Consider the following 26354-nt stretch of genomic DNA (forward strand, 5'->3'; position numbering starts at 1 on the left):
AATACCTAATATAATAAAAAAAAAACTACCTAAGCTATACGAAAGGATGTTGTAACTCAGATATAGGCAGCACTATAATTCTTTCTTTCTGATTAGTATTTTAAAATTATTTTTAGCTGATGCAAGAAAGATTAATCATTAATATAATCCCAAAGTCTAAACAAAAGCTTATTGTTTTCAGAGTATATTCATTTATTTTTAATGTTCATGTCTATTTTTTTAAACGGCTTTGTAAACATATCTTAACTACTTAAAACATTAACTACACTGTCTGCCATTCCATCTTCTGAAGGTTAAATTCTGACCTTAACCAGAACTGCTCATCGTCTTCTCTTGGCTATAATGCAATTCATTAATGATGGCATATTTACAGCTTATATGAAAAAGGTCATCTTCTTTTGTACATTGTCCTCTTTTAATTAACTTCGGATTTGAAAAAGAATTTAAGCCTAAAAGTCCTTCTGTTAGATTTATTATTTTCCTCTTAAAAAACAAAGTCACTTGTATTTAAAGGATCAAGATAGCTTGTTTTACCTCCAAAGCAGTCTTTGTAAATCTTGCATTTAAGAGGTTTTTGGGAATATGTGCTTGGATTCAGGATTGCAACATAATTGCACTAGGAAGAGCAAGATTAGGGAACAGAAACAAGAGTACTGGCAAGAGAGGAGAAGATTGGCACTCTTGCCCCTTTGCTGAACTGCGTCTCCTCAGCATCTGATTCAGCAAGTCACCAGGACAGCAAGAGGTAAAGAGATGTGGAGTGAAATTGCATTGCAACTGGCCAACACTGTGTTTTGACTTCTGGAAGTCATCACAAAGAAAACTAACAGTTGTCTGTAAAGCTTTTATTTTCTTATTTGGAGCAACTTACGTGCCCAAAATGAACATGATTATTCTCGCTCATTATACTGTTTTTAACCTTTCTATACATTTGAAAGGAACAAAATGTCCCCCTTGGATTTCTACAGGCCATAGATTTACTTGACAACAGTGAATTCAGGGAATTTCCTAACACCTCTGTGGGGAAGCTGTGTTTTTCATTGTAGAGTCAGGGAAGCTGAAGAGCAGAGAGTACGTAACTTGCTAAAGGTCAATCGAAGATCAGGGAATATTTGGCTCCAAACTTCCTATGCTAATTATTATTCAGTTGCTCTCTCCCTGATTTATGCATATATTTAATAATTGGCTTTTCTTTAAAGCTGCAGAAAGTGAGTCTGAAGACTTTTTACAAAAGAAAACCAGCTTTTGGTATTTTTGTTATCAATAAGCACATTCTGCTATTCTTGATTCCAAGTCTTTTAAATCTTTTTTCGTTGCCCAGAGACTATCCCTGGTAACCACTATTCTATTTTTGTTTCTATGAATTTGACTGTTCTGGGTACCTCATATAAGTGGAATCATGTAGTATTTGTCCTTTTGTGTATAGTTTATTTCACTTAGCATATTGTTTTTAAGGTTCATCCATGTTGCAACATGTAATAGAATTTCATTTCTTTTTGAGGCTGAATAATATTCCATTTATGTTTATACCATGTTTTATTTATTAATTCATCAATTGATGGCATTTGGGCTGTTTCTATCTTTTAGCTGTTATGATAATACTTCTATGAACATTGATGTACAAATACCTACCTGAGTCCCCACTTTCAATTCTTTTGAGTATGTATCTGGCAGTAGAGTTGCTACATCACATGGTAACTCTATGTTTAAAATTTGAGGAACTACCATACTGTTTTCCACAGTGGGTGTACTGATTTATATTCCCAGCAGCAATGCACAATGGTTCTGTTGTATCTGCTTACCCATGCACAGTAAAGCCTATCTACTGACACTGGGTTGTGCTGAAGGAAAGTGCAGCATTTATTGCGGGGCCCTGTACAAGGAGTCCAAGGTAGCAGGTACTCAAAAAGCCTGAACTCCCCAGTGGGTTTCAGGAGAGTATTTTTAAAGGTCAGGTGAGAGAGGGGATCACAGGGTGTATGATCAGCTGGTGCAGTTCTCTGATTAATTGATGGTGAGGTAACAGGGTGGTATCACAGGGGTTAACATTATCAGTCCTTAGGCCTGGGGGCTTTGTGCTCATGGTCATCAAGTAGTTAGCATTTTCCATTTGGTGGGAGTTTTCATATCTGTAAAGCAACTCAGGAAATGTGCATCAGATACTATGATCTAGATATATGTGAGAGGAGCTAAAGCAGAGGATATGGGGGAGGGGTCTGTCCCAGGAAGGCCCCATAGGGTCCTGCTCGGCTCCAGTTTCTCCACATCCTCACCAACATTTATTACTTTTTTTTTTTTTAATAACAGCCATCGTAATGGGCATGAAGTGGTTAATCGATTCTATTTTAAATAGTATTAGCTATAGTGGACATGTGTCATATTTGCCACAACTCATCTTCTGAATAGCTTTTCTAAATATGGAGCATTTCCACGTTATAAGTTGGTACCTCTCCAATATAGATAGAGCTCAGAGTTCAAATCCCCAGCCCCCTTTGCGGCTAAAATAAAATCACATAACCTAGACTCCACTCATCAGATGCACCTATGCCAGATTTTAATTCCTAAATGACTAATAAAAAATATAAGCCCAGTTCAGTGCTTCCATTTTGTTGGTTTGAGTGGTGGCAATGGAGCCTGGCTTTGGGGAGTGTTCTCAGTTGCAGTAGGTCCCATGCAGTCAAGCTCCTGAAGTCTAGAGTGACAGTGGCATTTCTTCATCAAGCTATTTCTGTGGCATGATTTTGGGCATTGTCTCTGGAAGCCCAGCCTCAAGCCTATTTCTCCAACCAAAAAAGTCCACTACAATGTAATTAAAAACTTCATTTACATATTCAGTTGAATACTCATCTTCACCCTACCGCATAGTACCAGCTATGCTTCTGCCTGAGAGCCTCGAAGTGCGGAAAGGGCATTGTCTATGCCTTCACACTTCTATCTGTCTTCTTCCTCTAGCCTTAGTTCTTGTGGCACAGGGGCAGGGAAGATGGATGAAGAAAAAAAGGAATGTTTGCCTAACTGGTGCCTTTGTAGTTCCCTCTTTTATAGCATTCCCCTTTCTGTGGCCTGGGTCTAAATACTGGTTCTCTAGTGGTAGGCTGTTCCATACATTCAAGTGACCAGAAGCTGTGGAATCTGCTCAAGATATCATTAAAGAATGGCCAAGGGAGATTCAGTAAAGCATGACTGAAGGCAGTAAGTGGCCAAAAGTCCAACCAGTTCATATTTGTGCCTCTTTGAATTTAGATTTTCTAACATGCTAGTTATTTTATTTTATTTTATTTAGGAATGAAAAAAATCGAGGTCTTCTTTATTTGGCTCTTTCTACTTAAAAGGGGAGGGATTTTTGTGGGAATGTATAATGTAACATAATTTTTTTGGAAATCTTAACAACTTTTTTAAAAATGGAAGTATAGTTAGTTACAACGTATCAATTTCTGGTGTACAGCATAATGTCCTGGACATGCATATATGTACATATATTTGTTTTCATATTCTTTTTCATTAAAGGTTATTACAAGATTTTGAATATAGTTCCCTGTGCTATACAGAAGAAATTTGTATTTTAATCTATTTTTATATATAGTAATTATCATTTGCAAATTTCAAACTCCCAAATTTATCCCTCCCCACCCCCTTTCCCCAGTAACCATAAGATTGTTTACTATGTCTGCAAATCTGTTTCTGTTTTGTAGATGAGTTCATAGTGTCCTCTTTTTTCTTTTTGTTTTTTAGATTCCACATGTAAGTGATATCATATGGTATTTTTCTTTCTCTTTCTGGCTTACTTCACTTAGAATGACAATCTTCAGGTCCATCCCCATTGCTGCAAATGGCATTATTGTATTCTTTTTTATCACTGAGTAGTATTCCAATGTATAAATATACCACATCTTCTTTATCCAGTCATGTGTCCACGGACATTTAGTTTGCTTCCATGTGTTGGCTATTATAAATAGTGTTGCTGTGAACATTGGGGTGCATAACATGCTAGTTATTAAAGGTGCTGCCACTTGAAGGCCCTGCTCTATATTCAGGTCTCGCTTCCAACTCTTCACATCACCTGAACCCATCTCCTGACCGGAGAGATCCACTCAGACTTGATTTTACCACCCCTCCCCCTGGCCCCAGCATAGTCCATGGTGGAACACCCCACAGATGCCAGCTGCTGGAGTCCTTGCTAGATGGGTCACCCTCTTGGGTGGGGTGCTGGCAAGACAGCTCAAGCATGGCTACTTATGGGCCCACAGGAAACTTAACACAGCTTTACTACACCAAATAGAGTACAGACTTATACACACTTGCATTCTCTCTGCCCTGCAATCTTTTTTCATTTATCTCCCCCTACACATATAGGTACAGGGCATACTGTACAAACAGAAGCCTGACTAAAGAATAAGATGTCAAAAAGACATGCTAGATCTCTGACAGTCATATTTGGAGCACTTTTCATGTTGAGGGGATTTGAAAAAAAAAACAGCTTCCCTTCTCTCTCCCAAGGGGAGAGGAGGGAAAAGCCACAGTGCTCTCATCCTTCACCAGCAACACCTAACTCTCAGAATTCTCCTTTCTTTCCCTAATCTCCTCTTACAGAGACTGGAGGTGGAAGGGTGTGTGGGGCAGAGGCTGAGGGTTCTGGAGCCCATTTGGCTGCTTCTTAATAATCCCTGGAAGAATTACCACTTGGTTTCATTTCTCTTTCCATACCTGAACAATAGGTCATGTCCAACTAGCATTCTACTACATCATTCCCTGGATATTTATTTTTGTTATCTGTGGACAATAGCTCATGTTCCACTGAGCAATCTATTGCATCCATTCCCTGGGCAAAAGCCCGTTATCCATACTCTCCTTTCAGAATTACATATATTTGCACTTCATGCAAAGGCTATTCTTCTTGTGTCTTCAATGATCTATCCTTATGGGTACAATTTTTGTGCCCAGGGATGTTAACCAGCCGAGCATAGAACTGTTGTACTGTACACTGATTCCTAAAGATCCCAGATGGGGCCCCCTAAATCTTCACCAGGATTGTCGGAAACCCTAGAGAAACTACAGAACACCAAACACAAGGAATACATTTAAAAGTGGCTAGAGAATAAAGATAGATTGCCTACAAAGGAGCAACTATTAGAGTGTCAAGAAACTTCTCAACTGCGTCAACAGAGGCCAGAGGGTAATAGAAGAGTTATTTCCATATTGGAAGATAGAGATATTTTTCTTCCTTCTGCATCCACCATGCACTTTCATGCTTCCCAGATTCTCAGTCTTTTAATGGTGTCATTTTGTTCAGAGCAATCATCAATGTTTATATTGTTATGAGTGTAAGTGTGGCTTGCTTTTGAGTGTATGTGACTTGCTTTCATCATCTGAATGTGTTTAAGATCTTCTTCCTGTCCCCACTGTTTTGATATTTCACAGTGATAAGCCTTGTTTTGCATCTATTTTCTTCTGTAGTTCTGAGCATTTAGTGAACCTTTCAATCTGGAAATTCATATATTTAAGTTCAAGGAAGTTTCCTTATTTCTTTGATTTTGTTTTTCTCATTTATTTTTTCTGCTCTTTCTTTCTGAAATTCTCATTATTCAGACGTTGGCCTTCCTAGACTGTTATATACAGTGTTTTATAATATAGCATTGTATATTTTCTATATAAAATACATATATACAATTATAAATTTATGTAATATAATGTTTATGTAATATAATATATATATTTCTCTTATTTCCTTTTCTTTGGTTTATGTTCTACTTTTGGGAAGACTCACCTGAACTTTCAAACTTTCTATTTAGTGTTTCAGTTCTGTTATCATGTTATTAATTTCTAAGGGCTCTTTTATGTTCTCTGAATGTCCTTTTTAAAATAGCATTCTGACCTTGTTTCTGGGACTCAGTATCATTGCTTATCTTTTTGAAGATATTAATAATAGTTTTATTTTGAAGTTTTCTCTTCTTTTCATGGTTTGATTTTCCTCCAAGTTGTTTTACTCTGTGGTCCGTTTGATCTTTATCTTATGTGTTATAGGCATTCTTCAACTGTCTGGTAATATTTAGGTGCCTGCTCATGTTTAATTGTGGGTGAGTAAAAACACTGATTGGAAGATCTGAATGCGTTTCATTGGAAGGTGTTATGGCTATGCTATTTGTTGGGGGGAACCTCAATATCAGTATCTTAAGTGTTTTCTCTTGGGCTGGTCAGATACCCCAGAGATGATGCTTCCAGTCTTCTAATTCTTCTTTCTGTGTAACTGAGCACGACCCTGTGGGGCCTTCCTGGGTCAGACCGCTCCCCCATATCCTCTGCTGTAGCTTCTCTCTGAATTACCCAGATAATAGTATCTCATGTGTATTTCCTGAGTTTTTCAGATGCTATAAACCACCACCAATGGGAAGAAATTAACTACTTAATGATCGAGAGCATGTAGCCCCAAGACCTTCTGGTGCCTAGAGATTGATAGTGTTGACCACCCTGTTACCTCAACATCAGCCAATCAGAGGATTGTGCACAAGCTGATCATGTACTCTGTAAAGGCCCCCTTACCAGCCTTTGAATGTGCTTTGCTGAAACCCTTTAGGGAGTTCTGGGTTTTCTTGGGCATAAGCCATCCCGTCCTCCTAACTTGGCCCTGAAATAAACCTTTCTCTGCACCAAACTCCAACATTTCCATTTGTTTGTCCTCATGGTGCTTCAGGCACACAAACTTGTCTTCGGTAACACCTGGAGAGAAAAGGTTTGGTGATAAACATTTTGGAAGCTAGGTGTGTGAACAGGGCTTGGAAGTGGGGTCCCACTCAGCTTTCAGTGTCTACATATTCATGTACTCACCCTAGTTTCAGTATGGTATGGTACTCTTGCTTTTTACCTAGTTTGTTTCATCCAAGTCCAGTATACCTCTGTTTTGCCCTTTCCAGAGAATAAACATTCATTCTTTTGCTAGGGTGTTGTGATGGTTAATTTTATGTGTAACTTGGCTGGACTAAGGGATGCTTAGATAGCTGGTAAAACATTATTTCTGAGTGTGTCTGTGAGAGTGTCCCTGAAGGAGATTAGCATTTGAATTGGTGGACTGAGTAAAGAAGATCACCCTCACCAGTGCAGGTGGGCATCATCCAATCCTTTCAGAGCCTGAAAGGAACAAAAATATGGAGAAAGGGTGAATTTACTCTTTGCTTGAGCTGGGACACCCATCTTCTCCTGCTCTTGGATATCAGCATCCTGTTTCTTAGGCCTTTGGACTTGGACTGAGTGACTCCATTCAGCTCCCCTGGTTCTCAGGCTGTCAGCTTTGGACTGGAGCTACACCCCTGGCTCTCCTGGGCCTCGAGCTTGCAGACAGCAGATCATGGGACTTCTTAGCCTCCGTAATTGCATGAGCTGATCCCTCACAATAAATCTCTTTCTTTATATCTCTATATATCCTTTGGTTCTGTTTCTCTGAAGAACTGACTAATACAGGTGGGGAGGAGAAATCATCCATAGTATGGGGTATGGAGGGGAGCTAGGAAACTAGTGCTTCTCAAGTGGCTTTTCTAATCTTCCTTATTTTAATCCACCCTCTTCATGCCCATTTCCAATGTTACCTGGTGTCACCATCTCCTGGACTCTTGATAGTGATACAGAGTTAACCAAGCCAGCTTTGAATCTGACTTTCTTTGATCTGCTTAGTCAGTTTTTATATATCCATCTTCTTTCTAGCTTCTAAAACTTTGTTGTTGTCCCCTCTCCCATTCTCCATATTCTTAAATGTTCATACATTTCTAAATAATATCTATCATTGTAGCTTTTATGTGGTTTCTAGAGAAGCAAAATTTGGATAAGTATGTTCAATCTTCCATGTTTACCTAGAACTTTCATCTAGAAGACTCCATTCAACAGAACTGTTTTTTATGATAGATGTTTTCAAAGGTTTGGAGAATTGACCTCTCTAGATCTTTGCTGAAAAAAAGTTACTAAAGGATATACTTCAAAAATCAGGAGACTGAATCTTGAAGAAAAGTGTGGAATGCAAGAATCAGTAGACATGGGAACCTGGTGGAGACTCAGGTGGATGCCACCTATGGGGAAGTTATTCCTTTCTGGAGGAATGTGGGGATGTCTTTGGCCCAGTATAGATACTTAGCAAAGATATGGAAGGCAGCTCCCACTGCAGAGCATTTCCAAGCTAGAGTGAAGGATGGAAGCCACTCCAGTCCATTGCCTTTTTCTGGAATGAAGCCTAGAGGTAAGGGAATTGTTTCCCCATGGAACATCCCCCTCCCCTACCACTTTGAGAGAAATTCTGCAACCAATGAGGTAGATATCTGGAAGTCTAATCCAAACCTGCTATGGGCGAGTGAATAAATAAAACTTCCTTATAACAAGAGAAGTTAAAAATGTATATGGAAAGTTGTCAAATGGTCATGAAAAACCCAACATTTTCAGTTTGGGAGGAGTTATAGGGGCCTCCAGCAAATTCAGAAAAAAACATATCTCACTTTAAAGTTTCTTTCTTTTTCTCAGAAGACACATTTATTGGACACAGACAGACTTGCCCCTCAGGCTATAATATAACCAGAGCCCAAGATAATTTCCTTTAGCCTCTAAAAACAGAATCCTGTGAGGCGCCTCTTGATATATTCCATTCCATCTTGTTTGCTCCACCTCAAGTATTGTCAAATAAAGATTTCTGTTTTAATCCTAAAACTATCTTCTTTTTTTTCTTGAAGTATATAGTTGATTTAAAATATTATATTAGTTTCAGGTACAGCATAATGATTCAGTATTTTTATGGATTATGCTCCATTAAAATGTATTTAAAGATAATGGCTATAACTCCCTGTGCTATATAATACATCCTTGTTTCTTATCTATTTTATACATGGTAGTTTTTAATCTCTTAATCCCATACCCCTAATTTGCCCCTCCTCCCTTCTCTCTCCCTTTGGTAACCACTAGTTTGCTCTCTATATCTGTGAGTCTACTTCTTTTTTGTTACATTCAATGGTTTGTTGTATTTTTTAGATTCCACATATAATTGATATCATATAATATCCATCTTTCTCTGTCTGACTTATTTTGCTAAGCATAATATTCTCTATCTCCATCCATGTTGCTTAAAATGGCAGAATTCTATTCTTTTTAATAGCTGAGTAATATTCCATTATGTCTTCTTTTTTATACATTCTTCTGTTGTTGGCATTTGGATTGCTTCCGTATCTTGGCTATTGTAAATAGTGCTGTTGTGAACAATGGGGCACATGTGTCTTTTCGAATTAGTGTTTTCATTTTCTCCAGATGTATACCCAGGAGTGGAATTGCTGGGTTATGTGGTAGTTCTGTTTTTTAGTTTTTTGAGGAAACTCTATACCATTTTCTGTAGTGGCTGTCCCAATTTACATTCCTGCCAATAGCCGACAGGAGTTCCCTTTTCTCCATATCCTCCCCAACATTTGTTATTTATATGCTTTTTGATGATAGCCATTCTGACAGGTGTGAGGTGATCTCTTTGTTGTTTTGATTTGCATTTCTCTAATATTTAGCAATGTTGAGCATCTTTTCATGTGACTGTTAGCCATCTGTATGTCATCTTTGGAAAAATGTCTATTCAGGTCTTCTGCACATTTTTTGATTGGGTTGTTTGTTTTTTTTTATATTGAGTTGTATGAACTGTTTATATAATTTGGTTATTAACCCCTTGTCGGTCATATTATCTGCAGATATTTTCTCCCTTTCCATAGGTTGTCTTTTCAATTTGTTGATGGTTCCTTTGCTGTGCAAAAGCTTTTAAGTTTAATTAGGTCCCATTTATTTATTCTTGCTTTTATTTTCTTTGTTTCAAGAGATAGTTACATAAAAATATTGCTAAAATTTATGTCAAAGAGTGTTCCACCTATGTTGTCTGCTAGGAGTTTTATGGTTTTAGGTCTTATATTTAGGTCTTTAATCCATTTTAAGTTTATTTTTGTATATGGTGAGAGGAATGTTCTAATCTCATTCTTTTGCATGAGGCTGTCCAGTCTTCCTAGCACCACTTGCTGAAGAGACAGTCTTTTCTCCATTGTGTATTTTTATCTCCCTTGTCATAGTCTAAAACCATTTTCTACTTTACCATTTTTAGTGTTCTAGTGGTTGGTAATTATAATGGTATCTACTCAATAGTTTAGATTTTTCCTCTCTTCTGAAAGAACATCAAAGATACAGTTTACCAATTGTCCAATATATACTTCCAGTTTCTCTACCCCCTACACTTGATCTGCAAAGGCAGGACACTGTTTGAAAAGCTATTTTGATGGATAGACTGCATCTTCAGTTTCAACTTCAAGCCTAGACCTGTGAAAAACTTAAGTTGGTAGAAAATTGAGAGTGACTATTTATATAGTACTTACAGAATGCCAGTACTCTCTTAAGTATTCTAACAATATAAACTCATCTAGTACTCACGACCACCCTGTGAAATAGGTACTATTATTATTTTTATTGTATAGAAGAGGAAACTGAGGCACAGAGAGACCTAATAATATGCTCTAGGTTCACAGATAGTAAGTGACAGAAGACAGCTGCAAGTTGAACCCTAGTGGTCCAGCTCCAGGGTCCATGGTCTCGATGACAAAATTATGCTCCCTGTTCTGACACAACACTGTCTTACTCTTTTCAAAGCACTCTTTTTTCCCTGTTAACATTAATAGCACTTAATTTTGTTGATGATGGAAAGATTAAGTCAGTGTGTTCTCAACCCTGGCTCAGGAGAATCACCTTGGAGAGCTTTAAGGAAATTGCAATGCTTTGGTCCTTTCCCAGAAATTATGATTTAATTGGTCTGGTGGGGCCCAACCTTTGTATTAAAAAGAAGCAACTCCCCAGATGGTTCTAATGTGCATCTGGAACTGTGATACATTGGATTAGCTCACTGAGGCATCTTGCAGTGCCTGGTGGTAGAGTTTCTTCATTATTACCAATTACCTGGGCCTTTAAATCCCCAGTGTCTCCACCCTTTGCATTTCAGTCTTCCAGATTAGTAGCAATAGTGTGACTTGGTTTCTCATGGATAATGTGTCTTTGCACACCATGCACTTGTGCACGCATGCACAAACGTCGTGGGCCTGTTCAAAGTGGATATTCACTGTCTGTCAGCTTCCCATATGGTGCCTGTTCTGTCTCAGTGCCCAGGACTTTTTAGTTGTGAATATCATTTTATCCCTGTTTAGTTTAGATCAAATCACATAATGTGCAGATCCTCAATCTAACACATTAATAAGGTCAGAGGCTAAGCTGGGATTTCACTGCCCTTTTTGGAAAAAATTTTAGCTTCAGAATGCTTTATTCTTTTTTTTTCTCTCTCTCTCTTTTTTTTTTTTTTTTTTTTATTCTCTTTTTTCCCCATGCCACAGCACTCAAACAGAACTTGTAGAGGAGAAAAATCCAGGCCTCCCCCATCTCCGGAGCCACCAACGTCCTTCAGCTAACTCTTAGCCCCAACAGGTGACATAGAGCCTCCCAGGATTGGGAGGATGTCCCAGAGAGAACATACCAGCCTGCACACATTCTTGCTACACTGAACCCTGAAATGCCAGATGACTGGGGGTCTGTAGAGAGGTGGGTTCTGACACTGCTCAGCTGCTCTCTGTTAAATACAGCCACAGGGGTCTAGAGCTCTTTGTGTCCTGGTGTTTGGTAGAGACTTAGATAATTCTGGCTTTCCCAACAGCCCAGCCTTCCTCCTGGACCCAGACAAGAGTCCATAGGATGGGGCTGGAACAATTTAGGAGGCAGGATGCAGGCTGTTGCATCATCTCTATTTCCTTCCAACACCCAAGGCCTGTGCCTCCTTCCAGGGGCCGAGCTCTCTTTCTGCAGCCTCCCCTGCCTCTCATGAAAGTAGGCCTCTGAAAGCCTTCCCCACCCCCCAGTTCACCAGCTGTGCTGCTCTGACACCAGACAGCCTGCTCCGACTCCCTGTTCAGACTGTGTGGAACTACACATCTGTGTAGCTCATTCGTTTCTATAAACATCCCTCCGAATGACCTACAATTTAGATTTAGGTCTTTTTCTTCCACCATAGGGATGCAGGCCTCTGGGCTGTGTGGACCAGTGAGGCTCTGCCAGTCCTTAGCCTTTCCTTCAATGTGCATTTATTGAGTGCCCACCATCAGCCATGCACAAAGATGGTGCAGGAGCAGACACAAAGATGAAGCAGACTTGTTCTCTGCTTTTGAAATCTCAGCTTGCTTTGCAGGTAACAGAGATGTAAACAAAGTCATCCCAATACAGCAGAACACACACTGCAGCTTGTGGGGGACAGTAAACACAGGCATAGGGAAGGGGACATTGAACTGGGTCTTGAGAAATGAATAGGAGTGCATGAATTTCCTAGGGCTGCATACAAAGTACTATAAACTGGGTGGCTTAAACAACAGAAATTGCTGTTCTGGAGGCCAGAAATCCAAGATCAAGGTGTCAGCGGGGTTGGTTCCTTCTGAGGACTGTGAGGGAGAATCAATTGGAGGCCTGTCACCTGGCTTCCAATGGTTGCTGGCAGTCTTTCCCAATGCATGGCTTGTCAAAGCATCACCCTGATGTCTGCCATCATCTTTGTTCACGTGGCATTCTTCTTGTGTTGTCTGTGTCCAAATTTCCCCTTTTTATAAGGACGCCAGTCGTATTGGTTTAGGGCCCACGCTACTCGAGTGTGGCCTCATCTTAGCTAATTACATCTGCAATGACCTTATTTCCAAATAAGGTCCTGTTCTGCGGTACTGGGGGCTAGGACTTTAATATGAATTATTAACATATGAATGCGGGGGTGGAGGAGCACGATTCAACTCACAACAAGGAGTTTACCAACTAGAGAATGGGAGGAGGGCATTCTGATTCCCAACAAAAAGGAGCACACTTGAACACGAGTGTGGACAAAAGGATGCAGTCTGGGAAAGGCAGGTGGGGGTGCGGGTGTTGGGGTGGGATGGATGTGGGACAGAGAGGTAGGTTGGACTCTGATCATGAAGGGCTTTTCCAACAGGACTCTGGGTATGGACACTTCACTGGGGCAATAGAAATTTGTCTTCCTGGCCTCAGCCCAGCGTAGGGTAGAGGAAGAAGGCAGGGGACCCAAGAACAGGACATTTCAAAGTGTCTGCTCCAACCTCCACTGTGTTGGAAGATTAGAGAGATCAGGAGGGCTTTGCTGGTAGCTAGACGTGGGTTCACACCCCGGCCCCGTAACCTCTGGTAAGTCACTTAAATTCTTTGGGCATAGTTTCTTCCTTCACAAATTGAGCAAGAAACCACCTGGCACAGCACAAACACTCGACAGGCGAGGGTAGCATCATCCCTGTGAGAAGTCAACGCAAGGAACTTTGACTTTTAAAAAAAATCAGAAGTTTGCATTCAAATTATAGTGAAGGATATCTGACTCCAAGGTAAGGTTCAAAGTAAGCTGATGAAGGGAAGATTAATGATGGAGAGTAACTATTTCAGTGCTCACTTCAAAAGAAATAGCTACTTCCCTGGTTCAGGTCAGTTGAGTGCAGCAGTTTAAACAGTGGGGTATATAAAAGGAGGTTTGTAATAACTGGTTAGCCGTGGGCCTTGGTCCCTCACAGAGGGTGATTCAGACCCACAACAGGCATGTGACTGCCCCTAGGGGGTGAAAGGCAGGTGGCACAGGCAGGAAACAAGGGACCGCACCAGCCAGCCTGGGGCAGAGCCCCCAGACACCTCCTGCTGGAATGCAATCAAGGTCACTGGCAGGACAAGCCACAGAGCCTGGAATGGTTTTACCAGCTCATGTTTGACCTGATGGCATGCACTGAGTAGGGGCATGTTGGTGGGTGTGTGTGGAGAGAGAGACAACATGAAAACAAGACAGCAAGACACTGAGTGTAGAGTGGGGCTGAGAGGCAGAGGTGAGCCCAGTTGGAGACCCAGAGAGCCCAGAGACAGAGATGGAGACAGAGCAGCAAAGAGCACGAGGATGTGCTGGGCTCTGTAAGAGGTGAGCCTCGCACCCACAGAGTCAGGAGGTCACTCTGCCTGCCTGTGATGCAGGGTGGCCCTTGTGAGGAGAGAGAGGCCTTGGAAAGAGGAAGGTTTCCGGGGCCAATATAGTGTATGCCAGCCAATTCCAGCTTCACACTGGCTGGACATGTGACCTTGAGCAAGTTAGACGACCCTCCTGGTCCTGTTTCCTTGTCTGTAAAATAGAACAGTGATCTCCACCTCACAGAAATACTGCATGGATTACAGGAGGTAATGCACGCAGAGTGCCTGGCACGTGCTTGCCTGATGCATCACTCCGTGTTAGCTTCCTACAGCTGCTAGAACAAATTTAAGCTGGGTGGTTTAAAACAATAGAAAGTCATTCTCTCCCAGTTCTGAGGCCAAAAATCTGAAATCAAGCTGTCTGCAGGGCTACACTCCCCTGGGGCTCTAGAGAGAGTCTGTTCTTTGCCTTGTACAGCTTCAAGGAATTCCTTGATCTGGGGCTGCTTCACTGCAGTCTCAGTCTCCATTTTTATATGTCTGTTACTTCTTTTCCTTCTCTTATAAGGACACTTGCCATTAACTTAGGACCCACCCCACAATACAGGATAATCTCATCTCAAGATCCCTAACTTAATTATATCTGCATGGCCTTCTTTCCAAATAAGGTCACATTCACAAGTTCTGGGATGTAAACGTATCTTTTGGGGGGGCTGCCATTCAACCCACCACACTACCTAAAGTTTATCGAGTGCTTTCTAAAACCAGAACATTACAAAAAAAAAATAAAATAAAAAATAAATAAAACCAGAACATTACATGTATCATTTGATTATTTGATTAAGCTACATCTTGGGGAGAGAGTCCCTGGTAGTTCCTACTTCCAGGCCTTATGCTGTTTTCCCAGGTGATGTGGCAGTGCATGGCCACATGGCTTCTGATTGGTGGTGGAAGGAAGTGGGTTGATGCACATAATTGCTAGATTTTCCAGATTCCCTCCATGGCCCTCTCCTTTCCCTTCTCTGCAAAATGTCTGTGGTGGACACTGATGTGCTGTCCAGATCCTTCTTCAACTCACTTCAGCTGTTAGCCCCTTCCCTTTGGCCTCTGTGCAGAGAGCTAACTCACTGGAGCTCACCCATCCCAATGTGGGCCACATCCTGTGATGGATGGAGGCAGCCGTACAAAGAACCTGGCCATTTCAGCCCAACATGGGGCAAGTCGTATGGGCCATTTAAACTTCAGAGTTCCCTGTGGGGTCAGAAGAGGCTTTGAGGGACCTGGAGGCATTGTAGTGTCATTTCTCCCTCAGCCCAGCCCTGCTTCCTTCGACTTCCTTCTACTCCCTTCCATAGGAGTTGATCCCAAGGGCGCCCCCTAGTGAACATCCTGCACATTCAACTCCAAATCAGAGTCGGCTCCCCTGAGTACCCGCTCTGGGACAAGGTGGAAGGGTCATCTGTTCTTGGGGTCAGGCAATTATATGTGAAAAGGAAATTTTACTGCAACTAATTTAGCACTTATGTGTAATGACTTGGTTTCCCATAGGTGGCAATAAATGATGTCACCTTTAAGTATTACATCATATCTTTAAATTTTTGAGATGTCTTTAGGGCTTTGACGTTTTTCATTTTCCTAACACCTGGAATGTGAAAATTACCTAAAGCAATCTTAAATCTTTGAAATGCTCCATAGGTACCTGGAAAACGGAGCACCAGTTTGATAGTTGCTGATAATTTGTTTACTTGAAAACAGTGTTTTGAAGTTACAACTGGATTCATATCCATCTTTAAATTTTTAATTAAGTAATTTGATAAAATTCATCAAATATTTAGCACCATCTCTGAGCAAGAAATCAAAAAAGAAAGACAAGGGAGACAGGCTACTGTACTGGTTGAGAAAATAGGCTTGGAATAAAAAGTCTTGAGTCTTGTCTGTACCACTCATTGTCACTGAACTCTGCAACTCCGTGTCCCCATCTATTGAATGGGAATAATAATGATGTGTACCCCATAGAGTCTTTGAGAAAGTTTAAATGAGATTAGCTACCTAAAATATTTACAGTAGTAAACATAATAAATGTTATTTATTATTATTAGCTACTACCTGAGCCACAGCATATAAGCACACACTTTAAACAAATCGTAGATCATTTGAGTCACTGCCTATAGAAAACTCATGAAAATTTGTCCAAACTTATTTTTAAAGGCTCCAGGAGCTCTTTTTTCATTAGAGAGAAAGCTTTTAAGTTTTGTCATCATAAACGTGACTTCTGAGTAAAGATCTGGAAGTAGTGTAGGTGAGTCATGTGGCTCTCTGGGGAAGAGCATTTCAAACAGAAGGAACAGTCAATGCGAAGTTCTGAGAGGACAGCTAAAAACTGAATTTGAAGACCAGCCAAGAGGTCCATGTGGCTGGAGGGGAGTGATCAGGGCAGATGAGGTCAGAGATATAAGGGGGTGCAGACAGGTTTTGTGGGACCTGGTAGATCATTGTGAAGAGTTTGGATTTTGCTAAATGAAGTTGTTAGGAGTCTGGAGCCAAGGACTGACATGACCTAATTTCTGTATTAAAAGGGTGCCCTGACTACTGTGTTAAGAATGGAGTGAAGGTGCACAAGGCAGAAGAAGCAAGGGTATCACCATCAGGAAGCTACCACAGCATCCCTGGCAAACATCAATGACAGCTTGGATCAGGGCAGATGCTGTGTGCACGGATTGTGGTCAGTACCTGCTGTGTTTTGAATCCTGAACTGACAGAATTTGGTAATGTCTTGAGAGGAAGAGCAGAGTCAAGGATAACTAAGTATTTTGTCCTGAGCAACTGGAGGGGAAAGATTCCTTTAACTGAGAGGAGGAAGATGTGGGGGAGAGTCAGGCTTGGGAAGGAATATGAGGTGTTCATGTTGGGACCTATTAAGTGTGAGACAGCTCTTAAGCATCCAAATGAAAATGTTGAGGTGGCAATGAGACAGAAGAGTCTAGAGTTAGTGAGCCGTCTGGACTAGAAATATGCATTTGGGAGTTATAAGGCTACAGCTGGTGTTTCAAACTTCAAGACTGTTTGAAATCACTGAGGAAGTGAGGAGGGAAGGAAGCAGGAGGTGAGAGGACAGAACTTGGAGGCACCCTAATATCCAGGGGTCAGAGAGAGAAAAAGAAACAGCAAAGGAGAAGGAGCTGCCAATGAAGGAAGAAGAAAACTAGGAGAGTCTGGGAACCAGGTGAAGGCATGTGAGCAGGGCTTTGATGGTTGAACAGGAGGTTGTTAGACCGGTGGTCTTCAAACTGTGGTCCCAGACTAGCAGCATCAGCATCAGCACCTGGAAACTTGTTAGGATTGTGCAGCATCTTGGGTCCCAAGCTGGATCTACTGAATCAGAAACTCTGATGGTGGGCTTCTGATGTACCCTAAAATTTGAGAACCATTGCCCTGGGCATAAAATTGCCTGACCCAAATTATAAAGAGCATTAAGAAGACCCCCCCATCCCCATCACCAGTGTCTTTACTGGAAGAAAAAAATGTTAAAGACCCACTTGGTGTTCAAAGAAACTTCATAGCAAATGGGTACCTCACAGTAACCCCCTCCCTGACATACTACCCCCATCCTCCCACACCTCAATTTAGAAACCTTCTACTAATTTATCATGGCTCTTTGGAGAGGAGGAATGACGGGACAGAGTGAATGCTGAGCACCGGGCATGCCAGACATTCCACTGCTAAATAAAGGGGAGGGGGTAATATTCTAAGGTTAGCATTAATGGGCCATAAACGCTGAAACTCCAGAGACACAAAGTTTATTCCACCCAACACTTTCCAAATTTTCCTTTAGGCTCCTAAGAGAATTCCACCCTCTTCCATTCTGGGGACAAAGATAAAATTAGGTACAGCCCTAAGGACTGGCATTCGGGGAGGCTGTCCCCAGAAAAAAAAAGCTGATTCCCACCACGGAAGAGAGGGGCGGGGCGCCTCCAAGTCCCAACCCAGCATAGGGGCCCCCGGGAGACCTGCCGTCTCCAGTGTCTGCCAGGGGTCCGGTCCCAAGCTTTTAAAATTCCGAGCCGAGCCGAGCCGTGGCACTGCATCTCGACCTCTCCTCTCCCAGCCAGTCGTGGCTGGCTTTTCAAAAGTGTGCAGTTGTCTCCTCCCCGCCCGGCCCCATCCTCGCCCAGCACCAGCTGTGCGGCTGGCCGGCTGGCCGGCTTTACTTGGGATCTGCCTCGCGGCTGCAGCAGAACGAGCAGCGCTCACTGTTAAGGCACCTTTAGCTTTCCGCTCGGCTCCCGGGGCCGCTTTGCAAAGTTGGGCAGCTCCGAGTGCACGCTTTGCCTCTGACTTCTCCCTCCCCCGGTTCCCGGCGCCCCTGCTTCCCAGGCTCCTTCCACCGGGAGCAGCCGGTCCCAACGGCTGGCGGCTCGCACCCGGGTCCAGCCCTCCTCGCTGACCATGCTGTTCAGGGGCATCCTCCTGGCAGTGCAAGGTAAGGCCTGGACCCGGGAGGGGGAACGCTCGGGAGGCGCTCTCATGACCCGCTCCCAATCCTGCAACACTGGTGGCCGGGCTCGCGGTCCTGGGCTGCGCCAGCCCAGGACGCATACGGATCCGTCTCCACAGCCGTTAACCTCTGTCCCTGAGCCCAGCGAGTGCTCGCGGATTGTGCAGTGGAAGCGCCCTGAGCGGGGGCGGCAATACTGCATCCCTCTCCCGCCCCCTCCTGTACGCCTTCCCCTACTTTCACCAGGTAGTACCCTGGGGTGCCCCGAGTTGGTGCAGGAGCTCCCGAGCCTGAGCCCGAATTGAAACCCGCATTGTGCCCGCAGCCCTGCAGCTTGCTGGTGCCCTGGACCTGTCCGCAGGGTCCTGCGCCTTTGAAGAGAGCACCTGCGGCTTTGACTCGGTGTTCGAGTTCCTGCCATGGATTTTAAACGAGGAAGGTAAGGGGGTCAGTGCACAGGGCCCGAGGTAAACTTTCCTTTTTGCTGATCGAGTTTTTCACGTGAGTAATGTTATTATATTGGAGTTGAGTACTTCCGGGGGGAAAAATGTGAGTCATGGATCATCCTTCCAACCCTCAGCTGTGCTGCCTGGATGGCCAAGGAAGAGACGGGGCGAAGGTGGGGTGGTGGCCTTTGTTTACCTGGCCTGTGGGTAGAAGCTGAGGTTTTCCCCCTTTCTTCGCCAGCACTCCCTAAGGAAGAAAGGGGGCACACCTGATGTCACCTGCCAGCTGTGTGCCCCCTGCAGGGCAACAGCCTCTCTGGTCCTCCGTAGACACCTTTGTGAGCTGGGAAAGTTGTGCTGGGCTAGTTCTCTTCCAGCTCTGCAGAAACAATGCTCTAATTCTGTGACGGAACCTCCATGCTAAACCTAGCATTTATGTTGTGCTTGACAGCATTTTGTTGCATGACTTCATCCTCATGTTATTGTTGTATTTATAATCCAGCACTTGGCAAAAGAGGAAACCAAGTCTATGGCCGTGTGCCTGAGGTCACTCAGCTGACTGGCGTTGGTGTTGTCTCACCACTCATATCGTTTGGGTTTTAGTGACAAAGTTTAAATGTGGGGTCTTCAGATATAGCTTCTTGCCTTCATTTATTTAGTGAAACATAAATAGTCCTCTAGTGTCCAACAGCAGTCACTGGAAACTCCTTTCCTTTATCTCTCACTTCTGCCACCCCGTTTAGAAGCCTGATACCCCAGGCCACTGGGTCTGGGAAATAGCCTCCTTTCTAAAACACTACAGCATCAGAGATCAGCTAACCTCCTCCCTCTCAGTTGTCCTCAGGCCCCCAGATTATCTAAGCTCCCTGGAGAAGGTGGGAGCCCAGAACCTCTGCTCAGGATGTATGAACTGCTGTCACAACTTTTTTGCCTTGGCCTTCTGTTTGAGGCTTTGCATACATTAGCTTCTTTGACATCAGCGGGGAGGTGATGTTCGCCCCATTTTACAGAGGAGGGAATCTCAGACTTAGAATATTAAAATAGCTGGCCCATGTTCCATAGTATCAGTCAGTGGTCAGCTCTGAGCTGACTAGTTCGGGGCAGAAACAGGAGGGAACTACTCAGTCGTCATCTTTATTGCTGACAAATCTCCAGTCTTTACTACAATGTTCTCAGGGGTAGCTGTGAAAAAATCAATTCCTGATTTATTATTTGAGAGATTCCTACCTTGCTGATTGCTTTAGGGAAGTCTCTTGCATCTCACCACCCCATCCCTTTTCCTGTTCTGGTTATGTGTGAAGAATTTTGAGCAATGGCCTGACCTGGGCTACATGACTAGCTTTGGAGAGCATTGTACTCTGGCAAAGTGCTTCTCAAACTTTAGCTGCATCGAAATTACCTGGTGGGTATGTTAATTCACTCTGGGCCCTACATCTGAATTTTAGAGTCTGTGGATCTGGATTGGGGCCTGAGAATTTGCATTTCTAAAAAGTTCCTGGGTGATGCTGCTGCTGGTCTGGAGATCACACATTGAGAACCACTGATGTTTTACACACACGCGCACGCACGCGCGTGCGCACGCCCCTACCTCTGATTGTGGTCCTGTGCAGGGCTGGGACTGGGGTGAAAGAGACTCTTGCATGACCCTGAGAGTGAAAAACCTCTTTAAATCTTGTGCCCCAGACACCTCTCTTGCCTCACCCTAGTCTGGCCCAAGAAAAGAAAATCAACATCATCCCTTAACCCAGGAGCCTGAGTCCTGAGCCCCTCTGTCAGAATGGTGGGCCCCTGGCAGCCTGCTCCTGGGTCAGTGGACAGGCCAGAGCCTGCTGAACTCGGCCGCCGCCCAGACCCACAGGAAGTGCTCTCTGCTGAGTTGGCAGCTCTGCACCAGTGGCAGTTAAACAGTGCCCCTTCAGGAAAACAGGAAGATGCATATCAGGAAAGGTGATTGTGGTTTACAGCATAATGAAGGCACTGTTGCTTTCCTTTTTACTTTCTTTCTAGCTTCTAACAGCCACTGCTTTCTGGCACTGGGCTGGGACTACCCGCTTGGCTGGGGGAAGTTAATTCATTCTCCTTCGAGCATTCCCAGAGGAGCAGGCTGGTTAGGCTTTGTCGTTACGCATTTTTCAGAGTCCAGAACTTGGACTTAACGTCCACTCCAGAGGCGCGGTGAAGTAGGTGTGTGCCAGCTGCTGCAGTTGTCTGCTGAGAAGCCATCACTAAGAATTTCCATTATAAACCTGTTCCTAGGTTGGTAAATTAAAGATAATAAAATTGTCCCAGGCTGAAATTTGGCAAGCTGTTCACAAGCCTCTCTGCGAATTTACTTCATCTGGCTGCAAAACCCTTTGAAACTGGTTTCATCCACCTCCCTGCGTGTTGTATGGTGACATAGAAAGTTGTAAGTTTCAGAGACTTTTGCCCACAAGTATTTGGAACACAAATGGCACGTTCTTGGTGCCCTTGGTCAGTAGGTTAATTTACAGTGGAGAGATCAATGCTAAAGCCTGGCGAATTGAGTCAAATGGGGAAACAAACCAATTAGAATCTCATTACAGGAGATTCAAATCGGGAGTAGTTGTCTCAAAATATCTTCCAGCTGCCCAATATTGTATTTGAGGTCCACCCTTTTGGTTTATTTAGAGTATTAGGTCTCTAAACCTCTCCAGTTACAATTCCAGTGTCCCTAGTTCATGGCCATTTTGAAATATGTTTGATCTCCACTGGGCATAGAGTGGATGAGTTTTGATAAGGTCATGTGTTGACTTGGATTGTGTCCCACACGGAGGGCACCCCAGGGACGGAGGGTAGCACCTGAGCAGGTGACCAGTTGCTGCAGCCTAGCCTTGTTCACTTTCCAGTTTTGCCAACATGGCCTCATTTTCTTGATTTTCCTCCATTTTTTTTGATAGAATATTTTCATTTTCTCTGACTGGTCAAGGCAAGTGGATTACATCAGAATCAAACTTTGAACATACTTCTAACTTTTAGGTTTGAATTAAATCCAAGAAAGAAGGGATCTATTTAATCCTATAAAAATCTTCTTTACTCATTCACTTACCATCTAAAAAATCTTTATTCATTCACAGTTCAGGGGCATATTGGAACAATGGTCCTCAGCTGAAGTTGAGATTGTTGGTTCCATTTTCCCAATGCCAGCTGTGGGGGCAGAAGCCCTTCGGCTGAAGATTCTTAGAGACTAGAAAGTTGGCCTTGAATCAGAATAGTCACCATTCAGATTAGTCATTGGATGGATTTTGACTTCACTGTAAATTTTGGATGCCTTGGCTTAGCATCTTTAACCTAGCTCTGTGAGGAAGCCATTGGAGGAACTGAGGGAGGGAGGGGGTAAAATCCAAATCCAGGGACTGCTCCTTAATTAGAAGTTTGGAACACTAAGCCACCCCCGAGAGGAAGGTAAAGGTGGAAGTGTGTCAGGTTAAGAGGTGATAACAAAGTAAATCCAAAGCACTTGTAGGGAAGGTGTTGTTTCTACAACAGTAAGGGATCAGGGTTTGAGGAATTGCCTAAAACAGGAAGAGTTTGGATGGTATTTTTACCTTGGAGCAAGCGATGGTATCTGAGGAGGATGGCTGGCTAGAAGTTTGGCATAAAGAGGTGTGAGGGGACGGGGGTGGGTAGGGGTGGGTAGACTGGGCCAAAATCTCAATGTGCATACATGCGTGTCTCTTCCTGACACCCTCTTTCTTCATCCAGATCCTTTCTTTCTCTCTTAAGGACACTTTTGGTCACTTGGCCAGCTGAGTTTCAGTTCTGCACTCAGTCATGTGCCAGTTATTAATAGTGGTAAATTCTGCCTGAAATTTCTCGAGGCCCAGCTAGAGCCAAAAGTCTGGCTAGGACTCCAAGGGGCCTTCCTGGGAAAGGAGGACCAGTCCACCCTTTCCGTGGATTACTGTTCTTTTCCTGACTCTGGGGGAACGACTCAGCATCCCGACCTGACTTCAGGAGTTCATGAGGCAATTCCCACCCTACAGAGCTGCTTGAACCTGCTTGTTGGTCCCTTGACATTCTCTGTGCAGAAACACAGCCCCGCGTTGTGTTGAGGCTGAGAGCAGCACGAGTTTGGGGTGCTCCTCGGATGCCTCTTGGAGAAACAGTCCACCCCTGGAATTGGCCAAGTTCTCCTGCAGCATCACATGACATTCCCCAGCCTGCCCAGCTGCTACTGCTGTCAGCTTGAACCTGTCTCTCGTGAGCTGTGTCTGAGCATGGCACTGGCTCTGCCCTGGCCCTGCCTGGGATCCTGGGTCCTAGAGCTGGGACTTAAGCTTTAGAAGGAGCTTTATGGAGGAGCACACTGGGGCTCAGACAGGCTCCCAGTCAGGGTCACCGACCAAGTCAGTGGCAGCCCTCGGATAGGACTCGTTTCCTCGGCTCCTCCTCACCTGTTCTTTCCTCTAGTGTTGCTGCCCCTCTCCTAACAGCCTGTCTCCGGCAGCTCCTGGACTTTGAAGCTTTGGTATGTTAATTAGACTCTTCATCAGACGCTCAATTGTATTTCATATATGTGGAAAATTCCAAAGGGTTCTAAAGGTACAGTGCTTTGGGCCTACCAAACCCACAAAACACTACGTTTTATGCCAGACCATGCATTTATTCACTCTTTCAGGTGTGTAGGAGTCCCACTTGCCTGTGCTCCTCAGCATATAGAAGAGGGCCTGGCATGTAGTAGATGCTCAATAAATATTTGTTGAATGAATGAGTTTGGTGAAGGAGTAAATTCAATACTGGATAATTAAAAATCCATGTGCATTTTCGTGTATGCCCCCATTCATTCTGCCTCATCAAAGGTAGTTTCTTAGCATGAAAGACAATGTAAACCTAGAAGGTAATATGAACTCTGGAACCCTGTTCGTGCTGTGTGGCCTTGGGCAAGTTATTGAACCCCTCTGTGTCTCAGTTTACCTGACTGTAAAATGGAGATAATAAAAGCGCCTATCTCGTAAGATTGTTGTGAAGATTAAATACTTTATTACATTTAACACATAGTGAGAACTTTATACATGTAACATATTATTATTATTATTATTACTCTTACTATTACTAGTTTTGTATTTTATCAAACATTATTTCTTCAATCCAGGCAGCTTTCCGACACAGCTTCTGGATTGTTCAGGAGAGCATTTTTTCTTTTCATTATAGCTTTGCCATTTGTTCTTTATTCTAACCAAAGGAAGAGCTTTCCTTTTTTTATTGTTTGGCTCTATTTTCAACATCAGTTAGCCTCTTGGACCATCTCACTTTTGTGTGGCTTACTGAAGTGTGGACATAAAGTGATAAGACCAAATTTCACACTTGGTTTGTAGCCCCTCCCTATGACTTAGGCTTTTTTCTCTATAAATTCTTGGGTTTTGTCAGAAATGCTTTGCTCCCTGCCCTAGCCTGTTCTTCCCTACTTTTCTGTCCCACAAGCTAAGGCCTCATCATCAGTCAGGCTCCATGTTTGGTGGTGCTGGTGAGACCTCTGATCTCTTGCCTCCTAAGCTCTTGGGCAGATCCCTAACCCTTGGCCTCCCTGTTAATCAGTCTGAGTTCTTGGGTTCTCTTACAGGACCCTCCACTTGGAACTTAACCTACCTAGACTGATGATATCTGCCTTGACTAACTTCTCTGGAGGTAGGCTCTGTCTGGCCAACCTCCTTCCTATCAAGACCAACACCCAGTCTGGGTCCCTCCCTACTCAAACTGCAGTTGCTGAATGGGAAGTTGCTACCCAGCTCCTGGACAGATCCCCAGGAAGGCACTCGGGGATTTTGGGGATGTTTTCCTTCTCTAAATTGCAGAAGTCGGCTGTGGTCACAATATGCTGGGTGGAAAAAGTAATTTCTTGTCATAGGACTTTCTACTTCCCTTGCCGTTTTCAAATCTCTTAGCATGCAGACATCTTGTTTTATGACTTGCATCTTGGGATATGGTATTCATAAAAAATCCTGGTTCTTAAAATTGCAGAACCTCTTTGGTAAGTCACCCCAGCAGTAGTCCTACTTCTGTCTCTTATTAAATAATATTTGATTTTTAAGAATTTGAGTGAAACCCATTTATATTAATAGAAATGATGGGCATCTTGATATATAAGGCCAGCAGATAGTTAAACATGTCTTGGGTGTCTTGGCTGGTCAGCCCTGACTTTCACATCCGCCAATTATCCCACCACTCACTCTCCCTCAGTTTCTCTTATGCTTGTCTTAATCGACTCAATAGTATAAATGTATTCATGCATTCAGATCTAAGCTCTTGGAATATTTAATTATATGCTTAATTTCATATATATGTAGTATGTATATGAAATACCTGCAGGAAGGCGGTAGGACTTAACACAGGAGAACATGTTGCTGCTGATAAGTGAGGAATTTATTTAAAGCTAGGAACTTTCACAGTATATCGACATTTCTCTCATATCCATTGGGCCACACCTGACTAAGCAAAGCAACATGTCATACCTAATATCAACAACTATTCCTGACAAAAACAGAATTTACAGAGAAATTCTCACACTTATGCATTAGGTCAGTGGTTTCTCAGCCCTGACTAGACATTAAAGTCACCTAAAAATGTTTTTAAAAATAGTCATGTCCAGGCCCTACCCCAAGAGATTCTGATTTACTTGGCCAGACATGGGGCCAGACTTGGTGTTGTTAACAAACAGACACTAGCAAATGAACAAACCCTCAAGGTGATTCCAATATGTGGCCAGGGTCGGGGACAGTGATAAAAAGGACAGCCAACTCCCTCCTCCCAGCTCCCCAGCCAGATGCAAGAAAGAAGAAATGTCTTCTTATTAAGGACCCTTTAATGATTATCAGTTGCCAACAGGATACAAACTGCCTAGCTTGGCACTCAAGGTCCTTTGTAATTTGTCCCCAATTAATTTCTCCTCTTCTCTCCCCCATATATCCCTAACATGCTGTTCACTCAAGTGCTCTTTACTTTTTTGCATCCTTGCTCTATTTGTGCTGTTCTCTACATCTATATTATTCTGATTGTTTTATTCCCTTGCCCCATTCTGGCCTGTTTAAATCTATCTGTGCTTTAATGTACAGCTCTTTTTTGAAACGTTCCCTGAGTTTCCCAAGTGAACCTCTCCTTTCCGCCCTTGTTCTTTCTTCCCATGACTCTCTTCACTTTCCACGCAGTAAATCTTCTTAAATTTTCTTCTCCTTATCAGAGTCCCACCCCTTCACCTCATCAGGGTGTTACATCTTTGAGAACAAGGATCACATGCTTCCCACAATGCCTGACAAACAATGTGTGGTATCAACAAACACTCTGAATTTAATCAATCTTTAAAGTCCTTATTGAGATTGATCTGAAAGAAAGAAAAGAAAAGAAAGAAAGAAAGAAAGAAAGAAAGAAAGAAAGAAAGAAAGAAAGAAAGAAAGAAAGAAAGAAAGAAAGAAAGAAAGAAAGAAAGAAAGAAAGGAAGGAAGGAA

The 26354-nt window shown here is 43.0% G+C and overlaps 2 protein-coding genes across 4 annotated transcripts in view; both read left to right on the top strand.

The window, feature by feature from the left end:
* The window catches only part of C4H9orf135 (chromosome 4 C9orf135 homolog), a 240842-nt gene extending 221958 nt beyond the window's left edge, over window positions 1-18884 (top strand). Inside the window, exons 6-7 of one of the 2 annotated variants that reach the window (XR_004319249.1) lie at window positions 16530-16675; window positions 18774-18884. The gene's annotated coding sequence lies outside the window, so the exon portion shown is untranslated. Of the gene's footprint in view, window positions 1-11363; window positions 11449-16529; window positions 16676-18773 lie in introns of those variants that run through there. The other variant, XR_004319252.1, reaches the window with a different exon arrangement.
* The window catches only part of MAMDC2 (MAM domain containing 2), a 139832-nt gene continuing 131326 nt past the window's right edge, over window positions 17849-26354 (top strand). The window contains exons 1-2 of one of the 2 annotated variants that reach the window (XR_001364862.2): window positions 17849-18433; window positions 18774-18887. Coding sequence is in view for 1 of the 2 variants with exons in the window: in XM_006172770.3 (XP_006172832.1) it covers window positions 18400-18433; window positions 18774-18887 (148 nt within the window). In the remaining variant the exon portion in view is untranslated. The remainder of the gene's footprint in view (window positions 18434-18773; window positions 18888-26354) is intronic. The other variant, XM_006172770.3, reaches the window with a different exon arrangement.

This window comes from Camelus ferus, chromosome 4, assembly GCF_009834535.1.
Source record: "Camelus ferus isolate YT-003-E chromosome 4, BCGSAC_Cfer_1.0, whole genome shotgun sequence".
Lineage (NCBI taxonomy): Eukaryota > Metazoa > Chordata > Mammalia > Artiodactyla > Camelidae > Camelus > Camelus ferus.